Here is a 26,492-nt window from a genome sequence, read left to right on the forward strand (position 1 = left end):
AGACCCCGGGCGTACCCGGGGCGGCTCCTCTGCTAACCTGGGACTGCTGCGCTCCCGCCGCCGCCGCCGCCACCGCCACCGCCACCTCCAAGCACTGCCGTGACTCACAGCTCGCGCCCCGTCCTCCCGCGTCCGCAGCCGGCTCGGCTTCCTGCCCGCCCAGACGCCGCTCCTCCAGAGCTCCGGGTCTCGGCTCCGCGGAGGGAGAGGAAATGAGTGCGGCCGCGGCGCCGGCGCCCGAGCGCGGTTGGAAAAGCGAGAAAGTGGACGAGGCTCAGGCCCTGGCGCGGAGTTGCGCCGCCCGCAGACCCGACTTCCAGCCGTGCGACGGGCTCTCAATCTGTGCCACGCACAGCCACGGCAAGTGCTTCAAGCTGCACTGGTGCTGTCACCTCGGATGGTGTCACTGTAAGTCGAGCCTCATGTCCCCGCCTTTCGCCGCGGTCCCGGGGCGCCCGCCGGGCCGTCCGGGGTCGCGGCAGGAACTCTGCGGCCTGGGGGGCTCCGGGCTGGGCCGGGGCTGCTCTGCCGCAGGCCGGGGCCGCCCTGGGGTCCGGGAGGCAGGAACTGCCCTCGTGCCGGACCAGTCGGGTCGGCGCTGCCTTGGCAACGAGATGAAATCCGTGGGGAGCCTAGCTTTAGCCACTTCTACAAAAGGGGATCTACCTGCCTCAGGAAAATGGGATATATATATATTTAAAAAAAATTTTTTTTTCCATTTTGTTTTTCAACCGAATGTTTAAAAAGGGTAGACAGCAGTCAGAGTTGACGACAACCGAAGGGGAAGCCTTTTTTCAGGGCTGGTGGTTAAAAGATGCTCCCCTCTTTTTATCACTTTTGTCTTAACGGGCTGCTATTTAAAAGAAAGGGAGCCCTTGGAAGTCTAATCGTAGCCCATTTCTTGTATCCAGATTGAGAAAGTGCTAAAGTGTGAGGGACTGCTTCCAGGAAGTTAATATTAACAGTTTGGAAGGGTGAACTGCTTGAATACCCAGTTCCAGCATATAGAGCCAGTGTATTCTAGAGAGTGTTTTAAAATTACAAAAATAAAATGAATGAAAATAAGCTTCAATAATCTTAAACCAATTTATAGAAGTAAATGGTCTAGACCTTTCTCTACGTTTATCCCGCCTGTGATTTTTAAAATGGATTTAAGTAGCCATTTAATCAGTTTCATAATTTGATTAGTTCATGGTATTTGGCCTGCTATATCTGGTGAATTATTTCTTTTTAGAAATATATTCTAAACTTAGTTTCCACATAACGTTATAATAGAGGGGTTTGGAGTGCTTATTTAGGACACAAATTCTCAAAGTGATTTTAATTAAAATTATTTTTTCCTTGTTGGTTAGAAAAAAATGGCTCCCAAGAGATGCAGTACATAGCAGATCCTTATTTATATTAATTGAACATAATGTATTTCTAAAATTTTTTTCAGACTTTTTATTTTGAAAAATTTCAAACATACACAACACTGAAAGAGGATCATTGTAGTGTTATACACCTAGATTAACAACTGTTAACATTTTGCCACATTTGCTTTACTGTATAGACTTGTTAAAAAGTTTTTTTCCATAATATTTTAAATTGAATTTATGACTTTGAGGATAGAGAATTCTTATATTTTCTTTACAAATATAAGGCACATTGAACAGTACTGATTTTTTTTGCATTCTCTGTGCTGATGGGTCAGTTTCTTCCTATATTGCGTTATTCCTGTTGCTGTCAGATCCATACCTAATTATATGGCATTGCTTCAGTGGGGGACAGGGTACAAAGTTGGAAGTCACAACTGTGGGAAACCTGTGATGCTGTAGTACACAAGTTGGGTGAATCTGGTGAGTCCATTTCCTGAGGAAGTACAGAAAGAATCATAGTGTAGAAGGTGAAGAACATTAAAAATGGCCCAGTTCAGTGCCTGTCTTATTTCAGCAGTCTCCTCTTTAAGTACACTATTACTGATGGGAACCTTGCAGTCTACTCAGGCAGCCTCTTCCTTCATTAGACAGCTTTGACTCTTAAGGTGCTCTTCCTTATATGGAGCTGAAATCAATTACGTTAGAACTTCTTTCCATTGCTCCTATTTCTACCTTATGAAATCATATAGAACAATTTAAAGCTTTTTTAGATGAAATCTGTTTCAACTCTTCAGATATACACATGAATTTCTCACAGATATAGACTATCTTTTTCCTGTATCCCCAGTCACAGTCACAATGTCTGGCCAGAAATAGGTTTGAAATTCACGTTTGTTGAATGACTGAATGAAGGTAGCCATTGTTTTCCTCTCAAGGCATTGCTTTGTCCTATTTATAAATCTCCATTCCCTCCTGCCTTTCCTTTAATGGTATTCAGGCCCCTAAGCCTCCTGGTTTTTCTGGTTTTTCTGTTCTGAACATGTGCCAGTATGGTTATGATCCTTTGAAGACAGTGACCCATAGAAGGGTATAGCATATCCCAGTTGTGGTCTGATCTGTCCAGAGTTAAGCTGGACTGCTCTCGCCCGTGTTTGAGATACTGCTGCTGCAGCTAGCATCACATTAGTTTTTCTTGTTTCCACATCATATTGAGCTTGTTGCTGTCAGATTGAACTAAACTTGATGTGAACTAAGCCATTAAGCCTCTTTTTTGTTTGTGTGTTTGTTTTACATTTGTGGCATAAGTTACAGCGCTTGCCTATCTCACAGTTACACATATGTATTTGGATATGGGTACTCATTGATCCCTTAGATATATTTTCCTCTTATTGGTAAAATTGTTGAACAGGGAAAGGCCACAGATGAAAGTCCTGAACTGCCCTTCAGGTTGATAACAATTCATTAATGAGCACTTGTTGTTATGGTCGTTAAAACAGTTACCTCACTACCTAATTGTACCGTTATCCATCTTCTGTTTATCTTATCCATATGGGTATAATGAGAACTTGGTCAAATACTTTGTTGAAATTCTACCGACACACTACTTTTACATGTTTTTGATGTGTGTTGTCTGTCTATCTGTAAAGATACTCTTGTAAAAAAAAAAAAAAAAGAAAGGAAATTAGATTAGTCTGGTATAACACAGGTTGGTTCCACAAATGCTTAACATTTTCTTTTCTAAGTGATTAGAAGCTATTTTTTAAATAAATAATCTGAATTTAGAGAAGGATGGACATTGAGTATACTGGACTGTTGTCAATTCTTTCTATTTTTTTAAAATCAGGCCTACATTTATTTCCTCTTTTCTAGTCTTTGGCAGCCCTCTGGGTCTCTGTGCTTCCTCCGTTGGCAGTGGTTTGGTGATCACATCGAAGAGCAGCTTCAGTTCGTTAAGAGCAGCAATGTGCTCTGTTACAGTGTCCTCACCTATACTAGGCACCGATTCTTTCTACCTTTTTTAAGCCCCAATATTATTTTTCTTGAACAGAAGTAGAGTTAACGTATTTGAGAGGTTCTACTTCTTTTGGCATTCATGAACACAACATCAGGCCTAAGCAGAATTCCTTTAATTTTGTTGAACATGTATAGAGCACCTTCTCTTTATGAGACATTATTATGGAAACAGGAATACAGATATGAATACAGCTGGATCATGCCCTGTAGGCAGAGTGTAAGGGTGTGATCCATGCTGTATTTATTTTTGTATTCCTTTAAAATCACAAGTGATATGGGTGAAAAAACTACCAGCTTGTTCACCAAGTCAGAAAATGCTAAAATAGGAGGACTACCTTGAGGTGCTTGAGAGGAAATTCAGAACAAATAAAGGAAAGTTTTATATAGTTGATGTTAAACTTGTGAAAATTTATAACCTTATGAAGTAGAAAAGGCTGAAAATACACACCTGTTAATGAAAGACATAAAACATGTGTATCTTGAAAGATGCAGTGCTTAATATAGAGGAAATAATTAGTATATTTGGGTAATAACTGATTTTGAGGACTATGGGAGGAAAACTATATGTTCTGTTGGTGTCTCTGTCAAAGATAGATTACTGAGCTGAATTAACTGTGACCCTGAATCTGCAACTTTATTTATTTATTTATTTTCCTAGTAAGGAGTGATATTGGGTTAAATTAACGAATGAACGAATGAAGGATTCTAAGAAGAGTTTTGAGAGAGAAAAAGACATGACTTGGATAGGAAAGAGGAATGGGAAAGAATAAATCATATGCAGATATTGTAAAGTAGATTTTTTTTGTGGCTTGAGTAGGTAGAATATTTAGAAGAAATAAGAAATTTGATTGTTGAGATGTTAGGGAGGGATGAACAGGCAAGGTGGGGAAGTTTCAGTTGATAGAGACCTTGGCATGATAGTGATAAAATGGGTAGTGGGGGAATGAAGTCAGCAAGGGAGATTATTTTCATATTAGTGTAAAAAATAGGTTGAAATTCATGCAGCAATATCCACTTAATGGAAATCGGAATAGATTAAATTTGGAAGGGGAGGAAGAGGAGTTATAAAGGATAACTTCTAGATTTCTAGAATTTTGCCTTATGCAGCTTGGATGGTTGGTGATGCCATTCATTCACTAAAAAATAATACTGGAGAAGAACTAGGTTTGGTTGATCATGGAATCATGAACCCAGGAAGACCATGAATCCAGTTTTGTATCTGTGGACTTTAAGTTACTTTGTCATAGCATGGTGATGTCAGTAGGCAGTTGGATATGGGGGATCTGGAACTTGGAGAAGTCTGCACTAGAGATAATATGGAAGTCATTTACTTCTTTATAGATTGCAGTTGTAGCCATGATGAAGCATGAGATTGCCAAGGGAGAGACTGCAGTATGATAAATGAAGAAAACCATTAGGCTTTCCCTTTAGAACACTAACATTTAGAGGCTGGTTACAGGAGGATGAGCTGGCAGTAGAGTTTGAGAAGAGATGGCCAGAGAAGAAAAATCTTAAAGTATGGTATTGCAGAGGCCAAGGGAAATGAGTACTTTTAAGAAAGAGTATGAAAATGAAATCAGTTTTCAGCAGGTTATTTCTTAGATATTGGTGAAATCTAGAAATAATGATTTTCTTTATTACTGATGAAGAGGATGAAAGGTTTAATCCTGCCACAGTAACTTCAGGAATATACTTAATTGCATTATTAGTCAAAGCTGTTTGAGATGGTGAATTCTTCAAGGTAGAAAGAGAAGAATAAAATGGCAGGAGAGGAGAATTAGGACACAAAGGTAATAATTAACATTTATTGAGTGATTAATTTGTGCCAGAGTAAGATGATTATGCTAAGCACTCAATAGACAATTATGTCATTATGTCCAATCTATAGTGGAGGAAAAAGGCTTAAAGGAGTAACTTTCCCGTGGGCACATAGCTAGTAAGAAGTAGAGCCTTGGATTTGGATCCATGTCTATCTGATTCTAGGACCTGGACGCTTAACCACCATAGGTACTGTGGAGCAATTTAAAGTTAATGAGCAGGGCTTCCCTGGTAGTGCAGTGGTTGAGAGTCCACCTGCCAATGCAGGGGACATGGGTTTGAACCCTGGTCCGGGAAGATCCCACATGCTGCGGAGCAGCTAAGCCCGTGCGCCCCAACTGCTGAGCCTGCGAGCCACAACTACTGAGCCCGCGTGCCACAACTACTGAAGCCTGTACGCCTAGAGCCTGTGCTCCGCAACAGGAGAGGCCACCGCAATGAGAGGCCTGCGCACCTCAACGGAGAGTGGCCCCCGCTCGCTGCAACTGGAGAGGGCCTGCACGCAGCAACAAGGACCCAACACAGCTAAAAATAAATAAATTTAAAAAAAAGTTAATGAGCAAAATCAACAGAGTTTTAGGCTTTGTTAAAACCGGTGATGGGGAAACTTTTTAAGAAATAGGTGGCAAATTGTATCAGTTGCCATAGTGAAATACAGAAGAATGGGAACTGTAAAGAGGTCACTGAATATGGTGGGGAATGAAGTCCAAGTTAAGAGCTATCAAAGCAAAAGTGATTAGAGGGTGTCAGGGGTGGGTGGAGGTGGGGCACTGTATGTGGTATGATGTTGGTACCACCAGCAGAACTCAGCTGTATTGGCTTAATAAAATCACACAATAGGTGAGCTCAGTTTTCTGCAGCAGACATCTTAAAAAGATGTCTGTCTTTTTCAGGTTGAAAGCAGGAAGAGTGGCACTTGATGTAGTCTAATAGATGATATTAACATATCTAAAGAAAGACTTACAGCAGTAGGTAGATGGGCAGCATTGAATTATAGAAAAATGGGAGTTGGAGAGGCAGAATTTGGAAGTGTTTTTTGCAGACTATTCAGAGAAGGTGGCACTGCCTAGAGGCTTAAACGTCTGGTCCCTGTGACTGGACTATCCCAGCAAATGTTTGGTTATAATTTGGCTTCCTATTTATAGATTTCCTATAGGGAGAGAAAGAGCTGATTAGAGGATTTAACTGTCAGGAGGGGCAAATACACTTCTCTGCACTAGTTAGTATATTAGCATTGTGGTTTTTGCGTTACTCTATTTGTTCTATTTTCCTGCTTTACACAACCCCCAAAATCAAGTTCTGACTTCCCCAGGGTAATGCCAGTTGGTTTTCCTAAGGGGCAACTCAGTCATATCAATAACAGAAGCTACAGAAAATGTATTTAAGGTTGTTTGTGAAAACTAGCAAAAAACGGAGTGGTAGTTTGATTAGAGGGAGGAGCCAACTGAAGCTTTTTTCTACTAATGAGGGTTTACGTGTCTGGTGGTTAAAGGAAGAGGATACAGGTGTTACCGTGCAAAGGTGAAATCAAGTTCTGAGTGAGTTTCCTCAAAGCTTTTCCAGAGATAGAGAAAGCTGATAGGTACTTTTCCATCCAAGTAGTGTTTCAGTAATGGACACACACCAACTTCGGTGATAACGGATAACACACCTGTTGCTTATATGCAGGCACAGTTGTAACCTTTTGCATGTGTTAGCTCATTTACACCTCAACAACCTTGTGAAGTAGGTACTGTTATTATCCTTATTTTTTAGGTTAGGAAACTTGCCGAGTAGCCCTGGCCACATGTGGTCAATGTGCATTAGAATCTCACAAACAGGATGGTAACCAGGTCTCTGGGTTTCTTGGTTCCACTCAGGGTACAGTGAGGAGGATTTCAGCTATTTAAAATTTTTTTTCGAACAAGGAGGATTTAAATAAGTAAAATGAGAATGGTTTCTGATTTTAAGAGAGGGGCAATTATATGAATTATGAACGTTTTTGGAGTGGTTGCAAACTCTATAAAGCTATGCTTTTAAAAAACATTTGATAACGTATTTGTATAATATGAAGGTTCAGTCATGTCACATCTTCAACTGCTCCCTAACTGGTGCAAGCCCTTTTTTTGGTTAGATTTGCATACATACCATTAATTATTATTGGTTTCCAAGCCTGTTGAGCTTAGGGATTTGAACCAAATAGCTTTTGAGGGCTTTTCTATGATAATTTCCTACATTATAACACCCTCACTTTAAGTTTGTTTTCTCATATTGTGAAATCTCATTAATTTACAAGAAGTAATATTTTCAGAGAAATTAAGTGTTATTAATTCCAAACAAATACAGGAACATATGTTTAATAGCTAACAGTTGTCTAGTAGAAGATGTGTTTCCTCGAAAAATAAGGAATGTTTTATACATAGAATGTGGAAGGCAGAGTGTAGTCCTATTAAGGGCAAGGGCTGTGGAGTCAGACACACCTGAGTTGAATCCTGGTTCTTCCATCCATTGGCAGTGTAACTTCTGACAGGTTACTCACCGTCTCTCAGCTTCAGTGTTCTCTTCTGAAAAACAGGACTAAAAATCCTACTTCACAGGGTTGTTGTGAATATTATATGACGTAAAGCAGTACTTAGTGCAGGTGTTCAGCGTCAGCCCCTCCTCAAAACAAACAATGGAAATACTAGGTAGCCTAGTCATCCTGAGGGCAAGCTCTGGAGTTGGGCTTTGTGTTTGAATCTTGGCTCTGCCCACTTACTAGTTATATGGTTTGGGGGAAGTTACTTAACCTCTGTCTTTCAGTTTCATCATTTTTTTTTAACATCTTTATTGGAGTATAATTGCTTTACAATGGTGTGTTAGTTTCTGCTTTATCATCATTTTTAATATGGGGATAATAAAATAGTTACATGTTTTTGTCATAGTGTGGTGATTGTCAAATGGGGATAATAACATAGTTACATGTTATTGTCATAGTGGGATGATTGTCAAATGGGGATAATAACATAGTTACATGTTATTGTCATAGTGGGATGATTGTCAAAGTCCCCAATTCCAACTGCTTCCCCTTCCAAAAATGTCCTGGTTAAACTGGAATTCACTTTGTAACCATACTCATTTGTTCAATTACACACTTCAACACAATACAGATGGTAAAAATATACATTTTAAATAGTATGACATTTAGAAATCGAGTTTTTAAATTGCCCTCCGTGTTGAAAGGTCTATTTTATCATAGTTACTTTGTGATGATTATCTGCTTTTTATCATGGAATCTTATATTGTACTCCCCACTCCCCGACTCCATCCTGTTTTCCACCATTGTTAAGCAATGGATAGTTCTGGTTAATCAGGTATACCAGTTAATAGAGAACTGTCATATCAAACATGGGTTAACACGTTTCAAAGGATCAGAATATTACAAAACTGTTAAAGTGAAACTGTACATATTTAACTTTAATGATTTAAAAGTCTTGTCACGATCCTGCAGCGATACTTAGCTGTTATTTGGAATACTGATTTTGCGTAGAAAAATGGCAAAAGTGCTAGTTAACAGAGGGGTCCTGGCTTTTAGAATGGGTGGACAAAGTAGATTTAATTGTAGTTTTTGCAAGTTACTTTACTCAAAGTCACAGATTTTTTTTTGTTGTGTGTTTCTCCTGTTCTTATTGTTGGCTTGCTTTTGAATATCCTGATATTTAGCAGTATTCTGTAAGCACACTGCCAAAAACATGCAATATCTGGAGTGCCAACAATGTATGATAAATCCTTCCAGTTGTGTCTGCACAATGTCCCAAAACAGTCCATTCAGGACAAATTCTTTAACCTCCCTAGTGCTTATTTGTCTATTCAAAACTAGATTCTTAGTGTGATATAGAATGTATTTCTTCCTCTGTATCTCATTTAAACAGACCTTTAGTGAAATAAAAACACTAAGAGTGTAATTATTTGGTATTTTGTGGAATACTCTGTTAGACTCATTTGCTTTATCTTTCTGTCTACACACACACACATGCACACACATGTACTTTTTTCTTAAACCATTTAAAAGTAAGTTGCAGACATGACATTTCACTTAAATGTTTCATCATACCTCTTAAGAAAGAGGACATTTTCCTATGTAACCACAATACTAATCATACCTAAGATAGTAACAGTAATTCAGGAGTACCATCTAACATACAGTTTCCTTTATCTTCAAAAAATGAATTTTATAGCTGACTTTTTTTTTTCAATTTGGGATCCAATCAAGATTCATACATCACATGGATATTTTAATGGCCTAGATTATGGTGCTGGTTTCATGGGTGTATACTTATCTCCGAACTCATCACATTTTCTACATTGAATTGTACAGCTTTTTCAGTGTCAGTCATACCTCAGTAAAATGGTTGAACAAGTGAAATAAATAAAATGAGTGGAAAAAAAAGATTCATGCATCACATTTCATTATTGTATCACTTTAGTATCTTCTTTAATCATTCTAGAATAATCACACGTTTTTTGGATGGTATTGAAATTTTTGAGGAGTCCAGATTAACTGCCTATACTATCTCCCATATTTTAGATTTGCCTTATTAGATTTAGGTTGAACATTTTTGTCTAGTTATTACATAGGTGAATATTGTACCTTTCTTACAGCATTACATGAAGAGACAAGTCAGTGTGTTCCACTAGTGCTGGTGCTAAAGTGATAACTGCCAAATCTGTCCATTATAAAAATATTGTTTCCCTTTGTTATTTTTCTTTTTAAAATTATTTTTGTCACTGTTTAAGAATAAGTAATCCGTGGGGTGATACTTTGACACTGAGTGATGAATATCTTGTTCCCCAACAAACTTGAACCCAGTGATTTTAGTATTGACTGAGGAGTCCTGTGTGAATCACTTATTTCATTGTTGTTGCAAAATAGTGATTTTCTAATTCTGTGATTCCTACCATTTGATAGCATTCTTTTGTAAAGAAGAGGTTTCTCTTCTCTACCTATATATATCCCTCTGTTTTAGGTTTTATTATAGACAACTTGATTCTTTTTAATTTGTTACAATCAAGTAACATAATTTGTGTGTGTGTGTATGTGTGTTTAGGTTTAAGATTTATTAAAAATAACAGAGAACACACATCACGGACATCAGAGTTCCCACCACCCAGATGTAACTGGTGATTCCATTTGTTCATCACTCTTGCTTCAGATAAAGTTAGAGTCCTTGCTGCTTTCTTTCAGAGTCTCTTTCTCATCCTTCTCTCACCAGAAACAGCCACTATCATGAATTTAGTGTGTATTCTACCAGTAAAGTTTGGGACTGCTTACACCACACTTTCAGAGTTGGAAAGTATGTTAGGGTCTAATCTTTTCCTATTTTATTTTTATTTATTTATTTTTTAATTTTAAATTTTATTTTGGAGTATAGTTGATTAACAATATTGTGTTAGTTTCAGGTGTACAACAAAGTGATTCAGTTATACATATATGTGTTTCTATTCTTTTTCAAAATTTTTCCCCATTTAGGTTATTACAGAATACTGAACATAGCTCTCTGTGCTATACAATAGGTCCTTGTTGGTTATCTTTTTTTTTTTTTTTTTTTTTGTACGCCGGCCTCTCACTGCCGTGGCCTCTCCTGTTGCGGAGCACAGGCTCCGGACGCGCAGGCTCAGTGGCCATGGCTCACGGGCCCAGCTGCTCCACGGCATGTGAGATCCTCCTGGACTGGGGCACGAACGCGTGTCCCCTGCATCGGCAGGCGGACTCTCAACCACTGCGCCACCAGGGAAGCCCGGTTATCTATTTTAAAAATAGTAGTGAGTATATGTCAATCCCAAACTCCCAATTTATCCCCGTCCCCCACCCTTCCCTCCCCACCCCTGGTAACCATAGTTTGTTTTCTAAGTCTGTGAGTCTGCTGCTGTTCTGTAAATAAGTTCATTTGTATCATTTTTTTAAGATTTTGCATATAAACGATATCATATAATATTTGTCTTTCTCTGTCTGAATTACTTCACTTAGCATGATAATCTCCAGGTCCATCCACGTTGCTGCAAAGGACATTATTTCATTCTTTTTTATGGCTGAGTAATATTCCATTGTATATATGTACCATATCTTCTTTATCCATTCATCTGTCAGTGAACATTTAGGTTGCTTCCATGTCTTGGCTATTGTAAACAGCGCTGCAGTGAACATTGGGGTGCACGTATCCTGGGAAAACTGTGGTTTTCTCTGGATATATGCCCAGTAGTGGGGTTGCTGGATCATGTTCTATTTTTAGATTTTTAAGGAACCTCTATACTGTTGTCCATAGTGGTTGTACCAATTTACATTCTCATCAACAGTGTAGGAGGGTTCCCTTTCCTCCACACCCTCTCCAGCATTTATTGTTTGTAGACTTTTTGATGATGGCTGTTCTGACTGGTGTGAGGTGATACCTCATTGTAGTTTTTTTTTTTAATACATTTATTTATTTATTTATTTTATTTATTTTTGGCTGTGTTGTGTCTTCGTTGCCGCGCACGGGCTTTCTCTAGTTGCGGTGAGTGGGGGCTACTCTTTGTTGTGGTGCGTGGGTTTCTCATTGAGGTGGCTTCTCTTGTTGTGGAGCATGGGCTCTAGGTGCGTGGGCTTCAATAATTGTGGCACGTGGGCTCTAGAATGCAGGCTCAGTAGCTGTGGTGCATTGGCTTAGTTGCTCCGCGGCATATGGGATCTTCCCGGACCAGGGCTCGAACCCATGTCCCGTGCATTGGCAGATGGATTCTTAACCACTGTGCCACTAGGGAAGCCCTCTCATGGTTTTGCTTTGCATTTTTCTAATAATTAGTGATGTTGAGCATCTTTTCATGTGCCTCTTGGCGATATGTATGTCTTCTTTGGAGAAATGTCTATTTAGGTCTTCTGCCCATTTTTTTTGATTGGGCATTGCCCATTTATTGAGCCACATGAGCTGTTTGTAGATTTTGGAGATTAATCCCTTGTCGGTTGCATCATTTGCAAATATTTTCTCGCATTCTGTGGGTTGTCTTTTCGTTTTGTTTATGGTTTCCTTTGTTGTGAGAATGCGTTTAAGCTTAATTCGGTCCCATTTGATTTCTTTTTATTTCCATTATTCTAGGAGACAGATCAAAAAAGATATTGCTGTGATTTATGTCAAAGAGTGTTCTGTCTCTGTTTTCCTCTAAGAGTTTTACAGTATCCTGTCTTACAGTTAGGTCTTTAATCCATTTTGAGTTTATTTTTGTGTATGGTGTTAAGGAGTGTTTTAATTTCATTCTTTTACATGCGGCTGTCCAGTTTTCCCAGCATCACTTATTGAAGAGACTGCCTTTTCTCCATTGTGTAGTCTTGCCTCCTTTGTTGTAGATTAATTGACCACCAGTGCGTGGGTTTATTTCTGGATTTTCTGTCCTGTCCCATTGATCTGTATTTCTGTTTTTGTGCCAGTACCATACTGTCTTGATGACTGTAGCTTTGTAGTATAGTTTGAAGTCAGGGAGCCTGATTCCTCCGGCTCTGTTTTTCTTTCTCAAGATTGCTTTGGCTATTTGGGGTCTTTTGTATCTCCATACAAATTAAAAAATTTTTTGTTCTAGTTCTGTGAGAAATGCCGTTGGTAATTTGATAGGGATTGCATTGAATCTGTGGATTGCCTTGGGTAGTATAGTCATTTTGACAATATTGATTGTTCCAGTACAAGAACATGGTATATGTTTCCATCTGTTTGTGTCATCTTCAATTTCTTTCATCAGCATCTTATAGTTTTTGGAGTATACAGGTGTTTTGCCTCCTTAGATAGGTTTCTTCCTAAGTATTTTATTCTTTTTGATGTGATGGTAAATGGGATTGTTTAATTTCTCTTTCTTCTCTTCCATTGTTAGTATATAGGAATGCAGTAGATTTCTGTGTATTAATTTTGTATCCTGCAACCTTACCAAATTCATTGATGAATTCTAGTAGTTTTCTGGTTGCATCTTTAGGATTTTCTATGTATAGTATCATGTCATCTGCAAACAGTGACAGTTTTCTTTTTAAATTTGGATTCCTTTTATTTTTCTTCTCTGATTGCCGTGGCTAGGACTTCCAAAAGGACAATTTGATTCTTTTTCAATTTGTTATAATCAAGTATCATAAATTATTTTGATGTTCAAATTGTCTTAAATTTGGGGAGTAAGAGCTCCTTCAGGCTGGCTTCTGTGACCTTTTGACATGTTCCTGTCATTTTTTGAGCACTTTACTGCTTTCTGGAATAGCAAGATGTTCCACGCTTACCTAGTAATTTCCTCACCTCAGACCAGAAGTCAGAAACTGTTATCTGGGCTTTTAATGTGTTTATTTCTACTGGGATATTACTGTATGTTACTTTCAGTGGTTAGACGTAGGAAGTGTGTGTGTGTGTGTGTGTGTGTGTGTGTGTGTGTGTGTGAGTGAGTGTGTGTCTTTCACCTTTCCCCATTCCATAATTGTACCTCCCTTCCCTGTGGGCAAAAACCCTGGTTTCCATTATATCATAATATTTACTCATTTCTTCTATCTTCAGTTACACACAAGATAGTTTAGGAATTATCATGTTAGTACCATTACCAACAACCAACTGATTACTAAAGTTCAAGATTCTTTGCTTGTTTTGGTTTTTAGAATATATCTTGGAAAGGATTTATAGTCAGAACACTGTGCTCAAAAGTTTCTTGAATTAATTATTTTCTTGTATGTGGTTATGTTATCAGGTTAATTTATTTCTGATTTGGATCAATTTCGGGTATACTTTTTTCATCCTTTTTAAATTAAACTTTTTATTTTGAGATAATTTGTAGATTCACATGCAGTTGTGAGAAACAGTACAGAGAGCTCATGTGTTCTGTATTCAATTTCCCAGTGGTAGCATTTTGAAAACTGTAGTACGATATCGCAACCAGGAAATTGACATTGATACAGACAGATTCAGGAGCAATTTTATCATTGCAGGCATACCTCATGTTGCCCCTTTATAGCCACACTCACTTTCCCTCTTGCCCCAACCCCTCATTAATCCCTGCCAGTTGCTAATCTGTTCTCTATTTCTTTCATTTTGTCATTTCCAGAATGTTATATAAATGGATCATACAGTATGTAACCTTTGGGGATTGGCTTTTTTCACTCAGCATAATAATCCTCTGGAGGCTCCTCCAGGTTGTTTCATATATCAATAGCTCATTCCTTTTTATTGCTGAGTAGTGTTCCGTGGTGTACACGTACCACAGTTTGTTTATTCATTCACCCATTGAAGGACATCTGTGTTGTTTCCATTTTTTAGTTATTATAAATAAGCCTGTTATAATCCTTTGTGTATGGTTTTCTGTGTGAACAAAAGCCTTCATTTTCCTGGGATAAATGCCCAGAAGCACAATTGCTGGGTTGTGTGGTAGTTGCACGTTTAGTTTTTTAAGAAACTGCTAAACTGTTTTCCATGGTTACCGTAACATTTTACATTCCCGTCAGCAATGTATGAGTGATCCAGTTTCTTCACCACGCTCCTGTCAGCATTTGGTGGTGTTGCTATTTTTATTTTAGTGATTCTGATAGATGTGTACTGATCACTCATTTTGTTTTTTTTCTTTTTTCTTTTTTTTTTTTTTTTTTTTGCGGTACGCGGGCCTCTCACTGTTGTGGCCTCTCCCGTTGAGGAGCACAGGCTCCGGACGCGCAGGCTCAGCGGCCATGGCTCACGGGCCCAGCCGCTCCGCGGTATGTGGGTTCTTCCCGGACCGGGGCACGAACCCGTGTCCCCTGCATCGGCAGGCGGACTCTCAACCACTGCGCCACCAGGGAAGCCCCTGATCACTCATTTTAATTTTAATTTGCATTTACCTGATTGCTGACGTTCATGTGCTTATTTACCATTTGTATATGCTCTTTGATGAAGTGTCTCTTCTCTTTTTTTTTTAAATACTTTATTTTTTTAGATCAGTTTTAGGTTTACAACAAAATCAAGAGGCATGTATGGCGCTTTCCCATGTATTTTGCCCCTACACGTACATAGCCTCCCCCATTATCATCTATCAGAACTGTACATTTTTTACCCAGGATGAACCTACATTGACACATCATAACCATCTAAAGTCCACAGTTTACCTTAGGCTTCACTCTTGGTATTGTACATTCTGTGGATGTGGACAAGTATATAATGACATATATGCATCATTATAATATCATACAGAGTATTTTCACTGCCCTAATAATCCTCTGTGCTCTTCCTATTCATTCACCCATCCCCTTGGAAACCACTGATCTTTTCATTGTCTCCATAGTGTTATTTTTTCCAGTATGTCATATAGTTGGAATCATATAGTATGTAGCCTTTTCAGACTGGCTTTTTTCACTTAGTAATATACATTTAAGGTTTCTCTATGTCTTTTCATGGCTTGGTAGCTCATTTCTTTTTAGTGCTGAATAATTCCATTGTCTGGATGTACCACAGTTTTTTAATTATTTTACTTTTTAAAAATTGAGGTATAACTGACATATTCGTTTCAGGTGTACAACGTAGTGATTCAGTATTTGTATATACTGTGAAATGATCATCGCAGTTTAAGTCTAGTTAACATCCTTCACCATACATAGTTACAGATTTTTTTTCTTGTGATGAGAACTTTTAAGATGTACTCTCATAGCAACTTTCAAGTATACAGTAGAGTATTATTAACTATACTCACATTACATCTCCATGACTTATTTATTTTGTAACTGGAATTTTGTTCGTTTGACCATCTTTACCCATTTTGCCCATTCTCTCACCCTCCTGCCTCTGGCACCCACCAATCTGTTCCCTGTATCTGTGTATTCAGTTGTTTTTTTGTTTTTTTAAATATATTTTTTTATTTTTATTTTTTTAACATCTTTATTGGAGTATAATTGCTTTACAATGGTGTGTTAGTTTCTGCTTTATAACAAAGCGAATCAGCTATACATATACACATGTTCCCATATCTCTTCCCTCTTGCATCTTCCTCCCTCCCACCCTCCCTATCCCACCCCTCTAGGTGGTCACAAACCAACAAGCTGATCACCCTGTGCTATGTGGCTGCTTCCCACTAGCTGTCTGTTTTACGTTTGGTAGTGTATATATGTCCATGCCACTCTCTCACTTTGTCACAGCTTACCCTTCCCCCTCCCCATATCCTCAAGTCCATTCTGTAGTAGGTCTGTGTCTTTATTCCCGTCTTACCCCTAGGTTCTTCATGACCTTTGTTTTTTTTTTCTTAGATTCCATATATATGTGTTAGCATACGGTATTTGTTTTTCTCTTTCTGACCTACTTTCACTCTGTATGACAGACGCTCGGTCCATCCACCTCACTACAAATTACTCAATTTCGTTTCTTTTTATGGCTGAGTAATATTCCATTGTATACATGTGCCACACCTTCTTTATTCATTCATCTGTTGATGGACACTTAGGTTGCTTCCACGTCCTGGCTATTGTAAATAGAGCTGCAATGAACATTTTGGTACATGACTCTTTTTGAATTACGGTTTTCTCAGGGTATATGCCCAGTAGTGGGATCACTGGGTCGTATAGTAGTTCTGTCTGTAGTTTTTTGAGGAACCTCCATACTGTTCTCCATAGTGGCTGTATCAATTTACATTCCCACCAACAGTGCAAGAGTGTTCCCTTTTCTCCACACCCTCTCCAGCATTTACTGTTTCTAGATTTTTTGATGATGGCCATTCTGACCGGTGTGAGATATCTCATTGTAGTTTTGATTTGTATTTCTCTAATGATTAATGATGTTGAGCATACTTTCATGTGTTTGTTGGCAGTCTGTATATCTTCTTTGGATAAATGTCTGTTTAGGTCTTCTGCCCATTTTTGGATTGGGTTGTTTGTTATTTTTGATATTGAGCTGCATGAGCTGCTTGTAAATTTTGGAGATTAATCCTTTGTCAGTTGCTTCATTTGCAAATATTTTCTCCCATTCTGAGGGTTGTCTTTTGGTCTTGTTTATGGTTTCCTTTGCTGTGCAAAAGTGTTTAAGTTTCATTAGGTCCCACTTGTTTATTTTTGTTTTTATTTCCATTTCTCTAGAAGGTGGGTCAAAAAGGATCTTGCTGTGATTTATGTCAGAGTGTTCTGCCTATGTTTTCCTCTAAGAGTGTCATAGTGTCTGGTCTTACATTTAGGTCTTTAATCCATTCTGAGTTTATTTTTGTGTATGGTGTTAGGGAGTGTTCCAATTTCATACTTTTACATGTACCTGTCCAGTTTTCCCGCACCACTTATGGAAGAGGCTGTCTTTTCTCCATTGTATATTCTTGCCTCCTTTATCAAAGATAAGGTGACCATATGTGTGTGGGTTTATCTCTGGGCTTTCTATGCTGTTCCATTGATCTATATTTCTGTTTTTGTGCCAGTACCATACTGTCTTGATTACTGTAGCTTTGTAGTATAGTCTGAAGTCAGGGAGCCTGATTCCTCCAGCTCCATTTTTCATTCTCAGCGTTGCTTTGGCTATTCGGGGTCTTTTGTGTTTCCATACAAATTGTGAAATATTTTGTTCTAGTTCTGTGAAAAATGCGAGTGGTAGTTTGATAGGGATTGCATTGAATCTGTAGATTGCTTTGGGTAGTAGAGTCATTTTCACAATGTTGATTCTTCCAATCCAAGAACATGGTATATCTCTCCATCTATTTGTATCATCTTTAATTTCTTTCATCAATGTCTTATAAGTTGCTGCATACAGGTCTTTTGTCTCCTTAGGTCGATTTATTCCTAGATATTTTATTTATTTATTATTATTTTTCTCTATGTGGGCCTCTCACTGTTGTGGCCTCTCCTGTTGTGGAGCACAGGCTCCGGATGCACAGGCTCAGCGGCCATGGCTCACGGGCCCAGCTGCTCCGTGGCATGTGGGATCTTCCCAGACCGGGGTCCAGACCCGTGTCCCCTGCATTGGTAGGCGGGCTCTCAACCACTGAGCCACCAGGGAAGCCTTAGATATTTTATTCTTTATGTTACAGTGGTAAATGGGAGTGTTTTCTTAATTTCACTTTCAGATTTTTCATCATTAGTGTATAGGAATGCCAGAGATTTTTGTGCATTAATTTTCTATCCTGGTACTTTACCAAATTCATTGATTAGCTCTAGTAGTTTTCTGGTAGCATCTTTAGGATTCTCTATGTATAGTATCATGTCATCTGCAAACAGTGACAGCTTTACTTCTTCTTTTCTGATTTGGAGTCCTTTTATTTCTTTTTCTTCTCTGATTGCTGGGGCTAAATCTTCCAAAACTATGTTGAATAATAGTGGTGAGAGTGGGCAACCTTGTCTTGTTCCTGATCTTAGTGGAAATGGTTTCAGTTTTTCACCATTGAGGACGAAGTTGGCTGTGGGTTTGTCATATATGACCTTTATTATGTTGAGGAAAGTCCCTCTGTGCCTACTTTCTGCAGGGTTTTTATCATAAATGGGTGTTGAATTTTGTCAAAAGCTTTCTCTGCATCTATTGAGATGATCATATAGTTTTTCTCCTTCAATTAGTTAATATGGTGTATCACGTTGATTGATTTGCATATATTGAAGAATTCTTGCATTCCTGGAATAAACCCCACTTGATCATGTTGTATGATCTTTTTTTTTTTTTTTTTTGGTGGGGGCTGGTATGCGGGCCTCTCCTGTTGCGGAGCACAGGCTCCGGACGTGCAGCCTCAGTGGCCATGGCTCACGGGCCTAGCCGCTCCGCGGCATGTGGATCTTCCTGGACCGGGGCATGAACCCGTGTCCCCTGCATCGGCAGGTGGACTCTCAACCACTGCGCCACCAGGGAAGCCGTATATGATCCTTTTAATATGCTCTTGGATTCTGTTTGCTAGTGTTTTGTTGAGGACTTTTGCATTTGTGTTCATCAGTGATATTGGCCTGTAGTTTTCTTTCTTTGTGACATCTTTGTCTGGTTTTGGTATCAGGGTGATGGTGGCCTTGTAGAATGAGTTTGGAAGTGTTCCTCTGTTATATTTTGGAAGAGTTTGAGAAGGATAGGTGTTAGCTCTTCTCTAAATGTTTGATGGAATTCGCCTGTGAAGCCATCTGGCTCTGGGCTTTTGTTTGTTGGAAGATTTTTTTTTTTTTTTTTTGCAGTATGTGGGCCTCTCCTGTTGTGGAGCACAGGCTCCAGACGCGCAGGCTCAGCGGCCATGGCTCACGGACCCAGCCGCTCCGTGGCATGTGGGATCTTCCCGGACCGGGGCACGAACCCGTGTCCCCTGCAACCACTGTGCCACCAGGGAAGCCTTGTTGGAAGATTTTTAATCACAGTTTCAAATTCAGTGCTTGTGATTGGTCTGTTCATATTTTCTGTTTCTTCCTTGTTCAGTCTCGGCAGGTTGTGCATATCTAAGAATTTGTTCATTTCTTCCAGGTTGTCCATTTTATTGGCATAGAGTCGCTTGTAGTAATCTCTCATGATCTTTTGTATTTCTGCAGTGTCAGTTGTTACTTCTCCTTTTTCATTTCTAATTCTATTGATTTGAGTCTTCTCCCTTTTCTTCTTGGTAAGTCTGGCTAATGGCTTATCAAGTTTGTTTATCTTCTCAAAGAACCAGCTTTTAGTTTTATTGATCTTTGCTATTGTTTCCTTTATTTCGTTTTCATTTATTTCTGATCTGATCTTTATGATTTCTTTCCTTCTGCTAACTTTGGGGTTTTTTTGTTCTTATTTCTCTAATTGCTTTAGGTGCAAGGTTAGGTTGTTTATTTGAGATGTTTCCTGTTTCTTAAGGTAGGATTCTGTTGCTATAAACTTCCCTCTTAGTACTGCTTTTGCCGCATCCCATAGGTTTTGGGTCATTGTGTCTCCATTGTCATTTGTTTCTAGGTATTTTTTTTATTTCCTCTTTGATTTCTTCAGTGATCACTTGGTTATTAAGTAGTGTATTGTTTAGCCTCCATGTGTTTGTATTTTTTACAGATCTTTTCCTGTAATTGATATCTGGTCTCATAGCATTGTGGTCCGAAAAGATACTTGATACGATTTCAGTTTTCTTAAATTCACCAAGGCTTGATTTGTGACCCAAGATATGATCTATCCTGGAGAATGTTCCATGAGCACTGAGAAAAATGTGTATTCTGTTGTTTTTGGATGGAATGTCCTATAAATATCAATTAAGTCCATCTTGTTTAATGTATCATTTAAAGCTTGTGTTTCCTTATTAATTTTCATTTTCGATGATCTGTCCATTGGTGAAAGTGGGGTGTTAAAGTTCCCTACTATGATTGTGTTACTGTCGATTTCCCCTTTTACGTCTGTTAGTATTTGTCTTATGTTTTGAGGTGCTCCTATGTTGGGTGCATAAATGTTTACAGTTGTTATATCTTCTTCTTGGATCGATCCCTTGATCATTATGTAGTGTCCTTCTTTGTCTCTTGTAATAGTCTTTATTTTAAAGTCTATTTTGTCTGATATAAGAATTGCTACTCCAGCTTTCTTTTGATTTACATTTGCATGGAATATCGTTTTCTATCCCCTCACTTTCAGTCTGTATGTGTCCCTACGTCTGAAGTGGTCTCTTGTAGACAGCATATATACGGGTCTTGTTTTTGTATCCATTCAGCCAGTCTGTGTTTTTGGTGGGAGCATTTAATCCATTTACATTTAAGGTAATTATTGATATGTATGTTCCTGTTCCCATTTTCTTAATTGTTTTGGGTTTGTTATTGTAGGTCTTTTCCTTGTCTTGTGTTTCTTGCCTAGAGAAGTTCCTTTTGCTTTTGTTGTAAAACTGGTTTGGTTGTGCTGAACTCTCTCAGCTTTTGCTTGTCTGTAAAGGTTTTAATTTCTCCAGCAAATCTGAATGAGATCCTTGCTGGGTAGAGTAATCTTGGTTGTAGGTTTTTCTCCTGCATCACTTTAAATATGTCCTGCCACTCCCTTCTGGCTTGCAGAGTTTCTGCTGAAAGATCAGCTGTTAACCTTATGGGGATTCCCTTGTGTGTTATTCGTTGTTTTTCCCTTGCTGCTTTTAATATGTTTTCTTTGTATTTAACTTTTGAATGTTTGATTAATATGTGTCTTGGTGTGTTTCTCCTTGCATTTATCCTGTATGGGACTCTCTGCACTTCCCAGAGTTGATTAATTATTTCCTTTCCCATATTAGGGAAGTTTTCAACTATAATCTCTTCAAATATTTTCTCAGTCCCTTTCTTTTTCTCTTCTTCTTCTGGGACCCCTATAATTCGAATGTTGGTGAGTTTAATGCTGTCCCAGAGGTCTCTGAGACTGTCCTCAGTTCTTTTCATTCTTTATTCTGCTCTGTAGTCGTTATTTCCACTGTTTTATCTTCCAGGTCACTTATCCATTCTTCTGCCTCAGTTATTCTGCTATTGATCCCTTCTAGAGAATTTTAAATTTCATTTATTGTGTTGTTCATCATTGTTTGTTTGCTCTTTAGTTCTTCTAGGTCCTTGTTAAATGTTTCTTGTATTTTGTCTATTTTATTTCCAAGATTTTGGATCATCTCTACTATCATTATTATGAGTTCTTTTTCAGGTAGACTGCCTATTTCCTCTTCATTTATTAGGCCTGGTGGGTTTTTACCTTGCTCCTTCATCTGCTGTGTGTTTTTCTGTCATCTCATTTTGCTTATCTTACTGTGTTTGCGTCTCCTTTTCCCAGGTGCAGGTTCATAGTTCTCATTGATTTTGGTTTCTGTCCCCAGTGGCTAAGGTTGGTTCAGTGGGTTGTGTAGGCTTCCTGGTGGAGGGGACTAGTGCCTGTGTTCTGGTGGATGATGCTGGATCTTGTCTTTCTGGTGAGCATGTCCTCGTCTGGTGGTGTGTTTTGGGTTGTCTGTGGCCTTATTATGATTTTAGGCAGCCTCTCTGGTAATGGATGGGGCTGTATTCCTGTCTTGCTAGTTGTTTGGCATAGGGTGTCCAGCACTGTAGCTTGCTGGTCGTTGAGTGAAGGTGGGTCTTGACGTTGAGATGGAGATCTCTGGGAGATTTTCGCTGTTTGATATTACGTGGAGCTGAGAGGTCTCTTGTGGACTAGTGTCCTGAACTTGGCTCTCCCACCTCAGAGGCACAGCTCTGATGCCTGGCTGGAGCACCAAGAGCCTTTCATCCACATGGCTCAGAATAAAAGGGAGAAAAAATAGAAAGAAATAAAGGAAAGAAGGAAGGAAGGAAGGAAGAAGATAAAATAAAATGAAATAAAGTGAAATAAAATACAGTTATTAAAGTAAAAAATAATTATTAAGAAAAATATTTTAAAAAGAAAAAAAAAAGGAAAGACAGAACCCTAGGACAAATGGTGAAAGCAAAGCTATACAGACAAAATTTCACACAGAAGCATACATATACACACTCACAAAAAGAGGAAAAGGGGAAAAAATAATATATCTTGCTCCCAAAGTCCATATCTTCAATTTGGGATGATTAGTTGTATATTCAGTTATTCCACAGATGCAGGGTATATCAAGTTGATTGTGGAGATTTTATCTGCTGCTCCTGAGGCTGCTGGGAGAGATTTCCCTTTCTCTTCTTTGTTCCCACAGCTCTCGGGGTTCCGCTTTGGATTTGGCCCCGCCTCTGCATGTAGGTCGACTGAGGGCGTCTGTTCTTCGCTCAGACAGGATGAGGTTAAAGGAGCAGCTGATTTGGCGGCTCTGGCTCACTCAGGCCAGGGGGAGGGAGGGGTACGGATGCGGGGCGAGTCTGTGGAGGCAGAGGCTGTCGTGACGTTGCACCAGCCTGATGCGTGCCGTGCGTTCTCCCGGGGAAGTTGTCCCTGGATCACGGGACCGTGGCAGTTGCAGGGTGCACAGGCTCCCGGGAGGGGAGGTGTGGATAGTGACCTGTGCTCTCACACAGGCTTCTTGGTGGCGGTAGCAGCAGCCTTAGTGTCTCATACCCGGCTCTAGGGTCTGCGCTGATAGCCACGGCTCACGCCTGTCTCTGGAGCTCCTTTAAGCAGCACTCTTAATCCCCTCTCCTTGGGCACCAGGAGAGGGAAGAGGGAAGAAAAAGTCCCTTGCCTCTTCGGCAGCTTCAGACCTTTTCCCGGATTCCCTCCCGGCTAGCCATGGCGCACTAGCCCCTTCATGCTGTGTTCACGCAGCCAACCCCAGTCCTTTCCCTGGGATCCGACTGAAGCCAGAGCCTCACCTCCCAGCCCCCTGCCCGCCCCAGTGGGTGAGCAGACAAGCCTCTTGGGCTGGTGAGTGCTGGTCGGCTCTGATCCTCTGTGCGGGAATCTCTCCGCTTTGCTCTCCGCACCCCTGTGCCTGCATTCTCCTCCGTGGCTCCGGAGCTTACCCTCTCTGCCACCCGCAGTCTCCGCCCGTGAAGGGGGTTCTAGTGTGTGGAAACCTTTCCTCCTTCACAGCTCCCTCCCACTGGTGCAGGTCCCGTCCCTATTCTTTTGTCTCTGTTTTTTCTTTTTTCTTTTGCCCTACCCAGGTACGTGGGGAGCTTCTTGCCTTTTGGGAGGTCTGAGGTCTTCTGCCAGCATTCAGTGGGTGTTCTATAGGAGCAGTTCCACATGTAGATGTATTTCTGATGTATCTGTGGGGAGGAAGGTGATCTCCGCATCTTACTCTTCCGCCATCTTCTCAAATCTCCTTTTTTCTTTTTTTTTTGTTTCCACATATAAGTGAGAATATACGGCATTTGTCTTTTTCTGTCTGACTTATTTCACTTAGTATAGTGCCCCAAGGTCCCTCTATGTTGTCGCAAATGGCAAGATTTCATTATTTTTTATGGGTGAATAATATCCCAAATATATAATACGTTTTCTTTATCCATTCATCTGTTGGTGGACAGTTAGATTATTTCAGTGTCTCGGCTATTGTAAATAATGCTGCAGTGAACTCGGGGGTGTGTATATCTTTTCAAATTAGCATTTTTATTTTCTTCAAATAAATACCCAGAAGTGGAATTGCTGGATCATATGTAGTTCTATTTTTAATTTTTTGAGGGACCTCTGTACCGTTTTCTATAGTGGCTGCACCAAGTTACATTCCCACTAACAGCACCCAAGGGTTTCCTTTTCTCCACATTGGTTATTTCTTTTTTTTTGATAACAGCCATTCTAATAGGTATGAGGTGATATCTCATTGTAGTTTTGATTTGCATTTCCCTGATGATTAGTGACGTTGAGCACCTTTTCATGTACGTGTTGGCCATCTGTATATTTTCTTTGGAAAAAGGTCTGTTCATATTCTTTGCCCATTTTTTAATCAGATTGTTTTTTTGCTATTGAATTGTATGAGTTCTGTCTATATTTTGGATATTAACCCATAATCAGTTATATGATTAGCAAATATTTTCTTCCATTGGGTAGGTTACTTTTTCATTTTGTTAATGGTTGCCTTTCCTGTGCAGAAGCTTTTTAGTTTGATGTAGTCCCACCTGTTTATTTTTGCTCTTGTTCCCTTTGCTTTTGACATCATCTAAAAAAATCACTGCCAAGACTGATGTCAGGAAGCTGACTGCCTGTGTTGTCATCCAGAGGTTTTATGGTTTCAGGTCTTACATTCAAGTCTTTAATCTATCTTGAGTTAATTTTTGTGTGTGGTGTAAGATAGTGGTCCAGTTTCCTTCTTTTGTATGTGGCTGTCCAGTTTTCCCAACACCATTTATTGAAGAGACTGTTCTTTCTGCATTGTGTATTCTTGGCTCCTTTGTTGTAAATTAACTGACCATATATGCCTGGGTTTGTTTCTGGGCTCTATTCTGTTCCATTGATCTGTGTTTGTTTTTATGTCAATATCGTATTGTTTTTATTACTCTAGTTTTGCAGTACAGTTTGAAATCAGGAAGCATGTTACCTCCAGCTTTATTCTTCTTTCTCAAGGTTGTTTTGGCTATTTGGGGTCATTTATACTACAGTTTCTTCATTCACCTAGTAAAGAACATCTTAGTTGCTTCCAAGTTTTGGCAATTATGAGTAAAGCTACCATAAATACCTGTGTGCAGGTTTTTGTGTGGACGTAAGTTTTCAGCTCCTTTGGGTAAATACCAAGGAGTGTGATTGCTGGATCATATGGTAAGAGTCTGCCAAACTGTCTTCCAAAGTGATTGTATCATTTTTCATTCCCACCAGAAATGTGTGAGAGTTGCTGTTGCTCCACATCCTGTCCAGCATTGGTGTTGTCAGTGTTCCAGATTTTGGCCATTCCAATAGGAATCTGTGCTGGTATCCAATTGTTGTTTTAATTTGTAACTCACTAATGATGTAGGACATCTTTTCATGTTACCTGCCATCTGTATATCTTCTTTGCCGTGGTATCTGTTAAGGTCTTCAGCCCATTTTTTAATTGGGTTGTTTGTCTTCTTAATGTTTTTTTTTTAATTAAATTAAATTAAAATTTTAATTTATTTTTGGCTGGGTCGGGTCTTAGTTGTGTCATGCAGGATCTTTGTTGAGGCATGTGGGATCTTGCATTGTGGTGTGTGGGCTTCTCTCTAGTTGTGGCATGCGGGATTTCTCTCTCTAGTTGTGGCACACAGGTTCTAGGGCACGTGGGCTCTGGTAGTTTGCAGCATGCAGGCTCTCTAGTTGAGGCACGTGAGCTTAGTTTCCCCACGGCCTGTGGGATCTTAGTTCCCTGACCAGGGATCGAACCCGTGTCACCTGCATTGTAAGGCGGGTTCTTTACCACTGGAACACCAGGGAAGCCTCTGTCTTCTTATTGTTGAGGTTTTTTTGGGGGGGTGGGTGGGTAGGAGTTAATTTTTTATTAATTAATTTATTTTTGCTGTGTTGGGTCTTCGTTTCTGCGCGAGGGCTTTCTCTAGTTGTGGCAAGCGGGGGCCACTCTTCATCGTGGTGCGTGGGCCTCTCACTGTCGCGGCCTCTCTTGTTGCGGAGCACAGGCTCCAGACGTGCAGGCTCAGTAGTTGTCGCTCACGGGCCTAGTTGCTCTGCGGCATATGGGATCCTCCCAGACCAGGGCTCGCACCCGTGTCCCCTGCGTTAGCAGGCAGATTCTCAACCACTGCACCACCAGGGAAGCCCTTATTGTTGAGTTTTAAGAGTTCTTTGTATATTTTGGATAACAGTCCTTTATCAGATGTGTCTTACTCAAATATTTTCTCCCAGTCTGTGACTTGTTTTCTAATTCTCCTGATGTTTTCTTTCACAGAGCAGAAATTTTTAATTTTAAATAAGTCAAGGTTATTAGTTATCTCTTTCATGGGTCATGTCTTTAATGTATTCAAAAAGGCATCACCAGACATCCCTGGTGGTGCAGTGGTTAAGAATCCGCCTGCCAGTGCAGGGAATATGGGTTCGAGCCCTGGTCCAGGAAGATCCCACATGCTGTGGAGGAACTAAGTCCATGCACCACAACTACTAA

General features: G+C 39.8%; 1 protein-coding gene across 1 annotated transcript in view; it reads left to right on the forward strand.

Moving 5' to 3' along the window:
• Positions 1-212: 212 nt before the first annotated feature.
• The window catches only part of LOC307053284 (UPF0524 protein C3orf70 homolog), a gene marked incomplete at both ends in the record, with an annotated part of 103,343 nt that continues 77,063 nt past the window's right edge, over positions 213-26,492 (forward strand). Inside the window, one exon of the mRNA XM_079704654.1 lies at positions 213-408. Coding sequence (XP_079560780.1) covers positions 213-408 — 196 coding nt within the window. The remainder of the gene's footprint in view (positions 409-26,492) is intronic.

This window comes from Hyperoodon ampullatus, assembly GCF_949752795.1.
Source record: "Hyperoodon ampullatus genome assembly, chromosome: 5".
NCBI classification, from domain to species: domain Eukaryota; kingdom Metazoa; phylum Chordata; class Mammalia; order Artiodactyla; family Ziphiidae; genus Hyperoodon; species Hyperoodon ampullatus.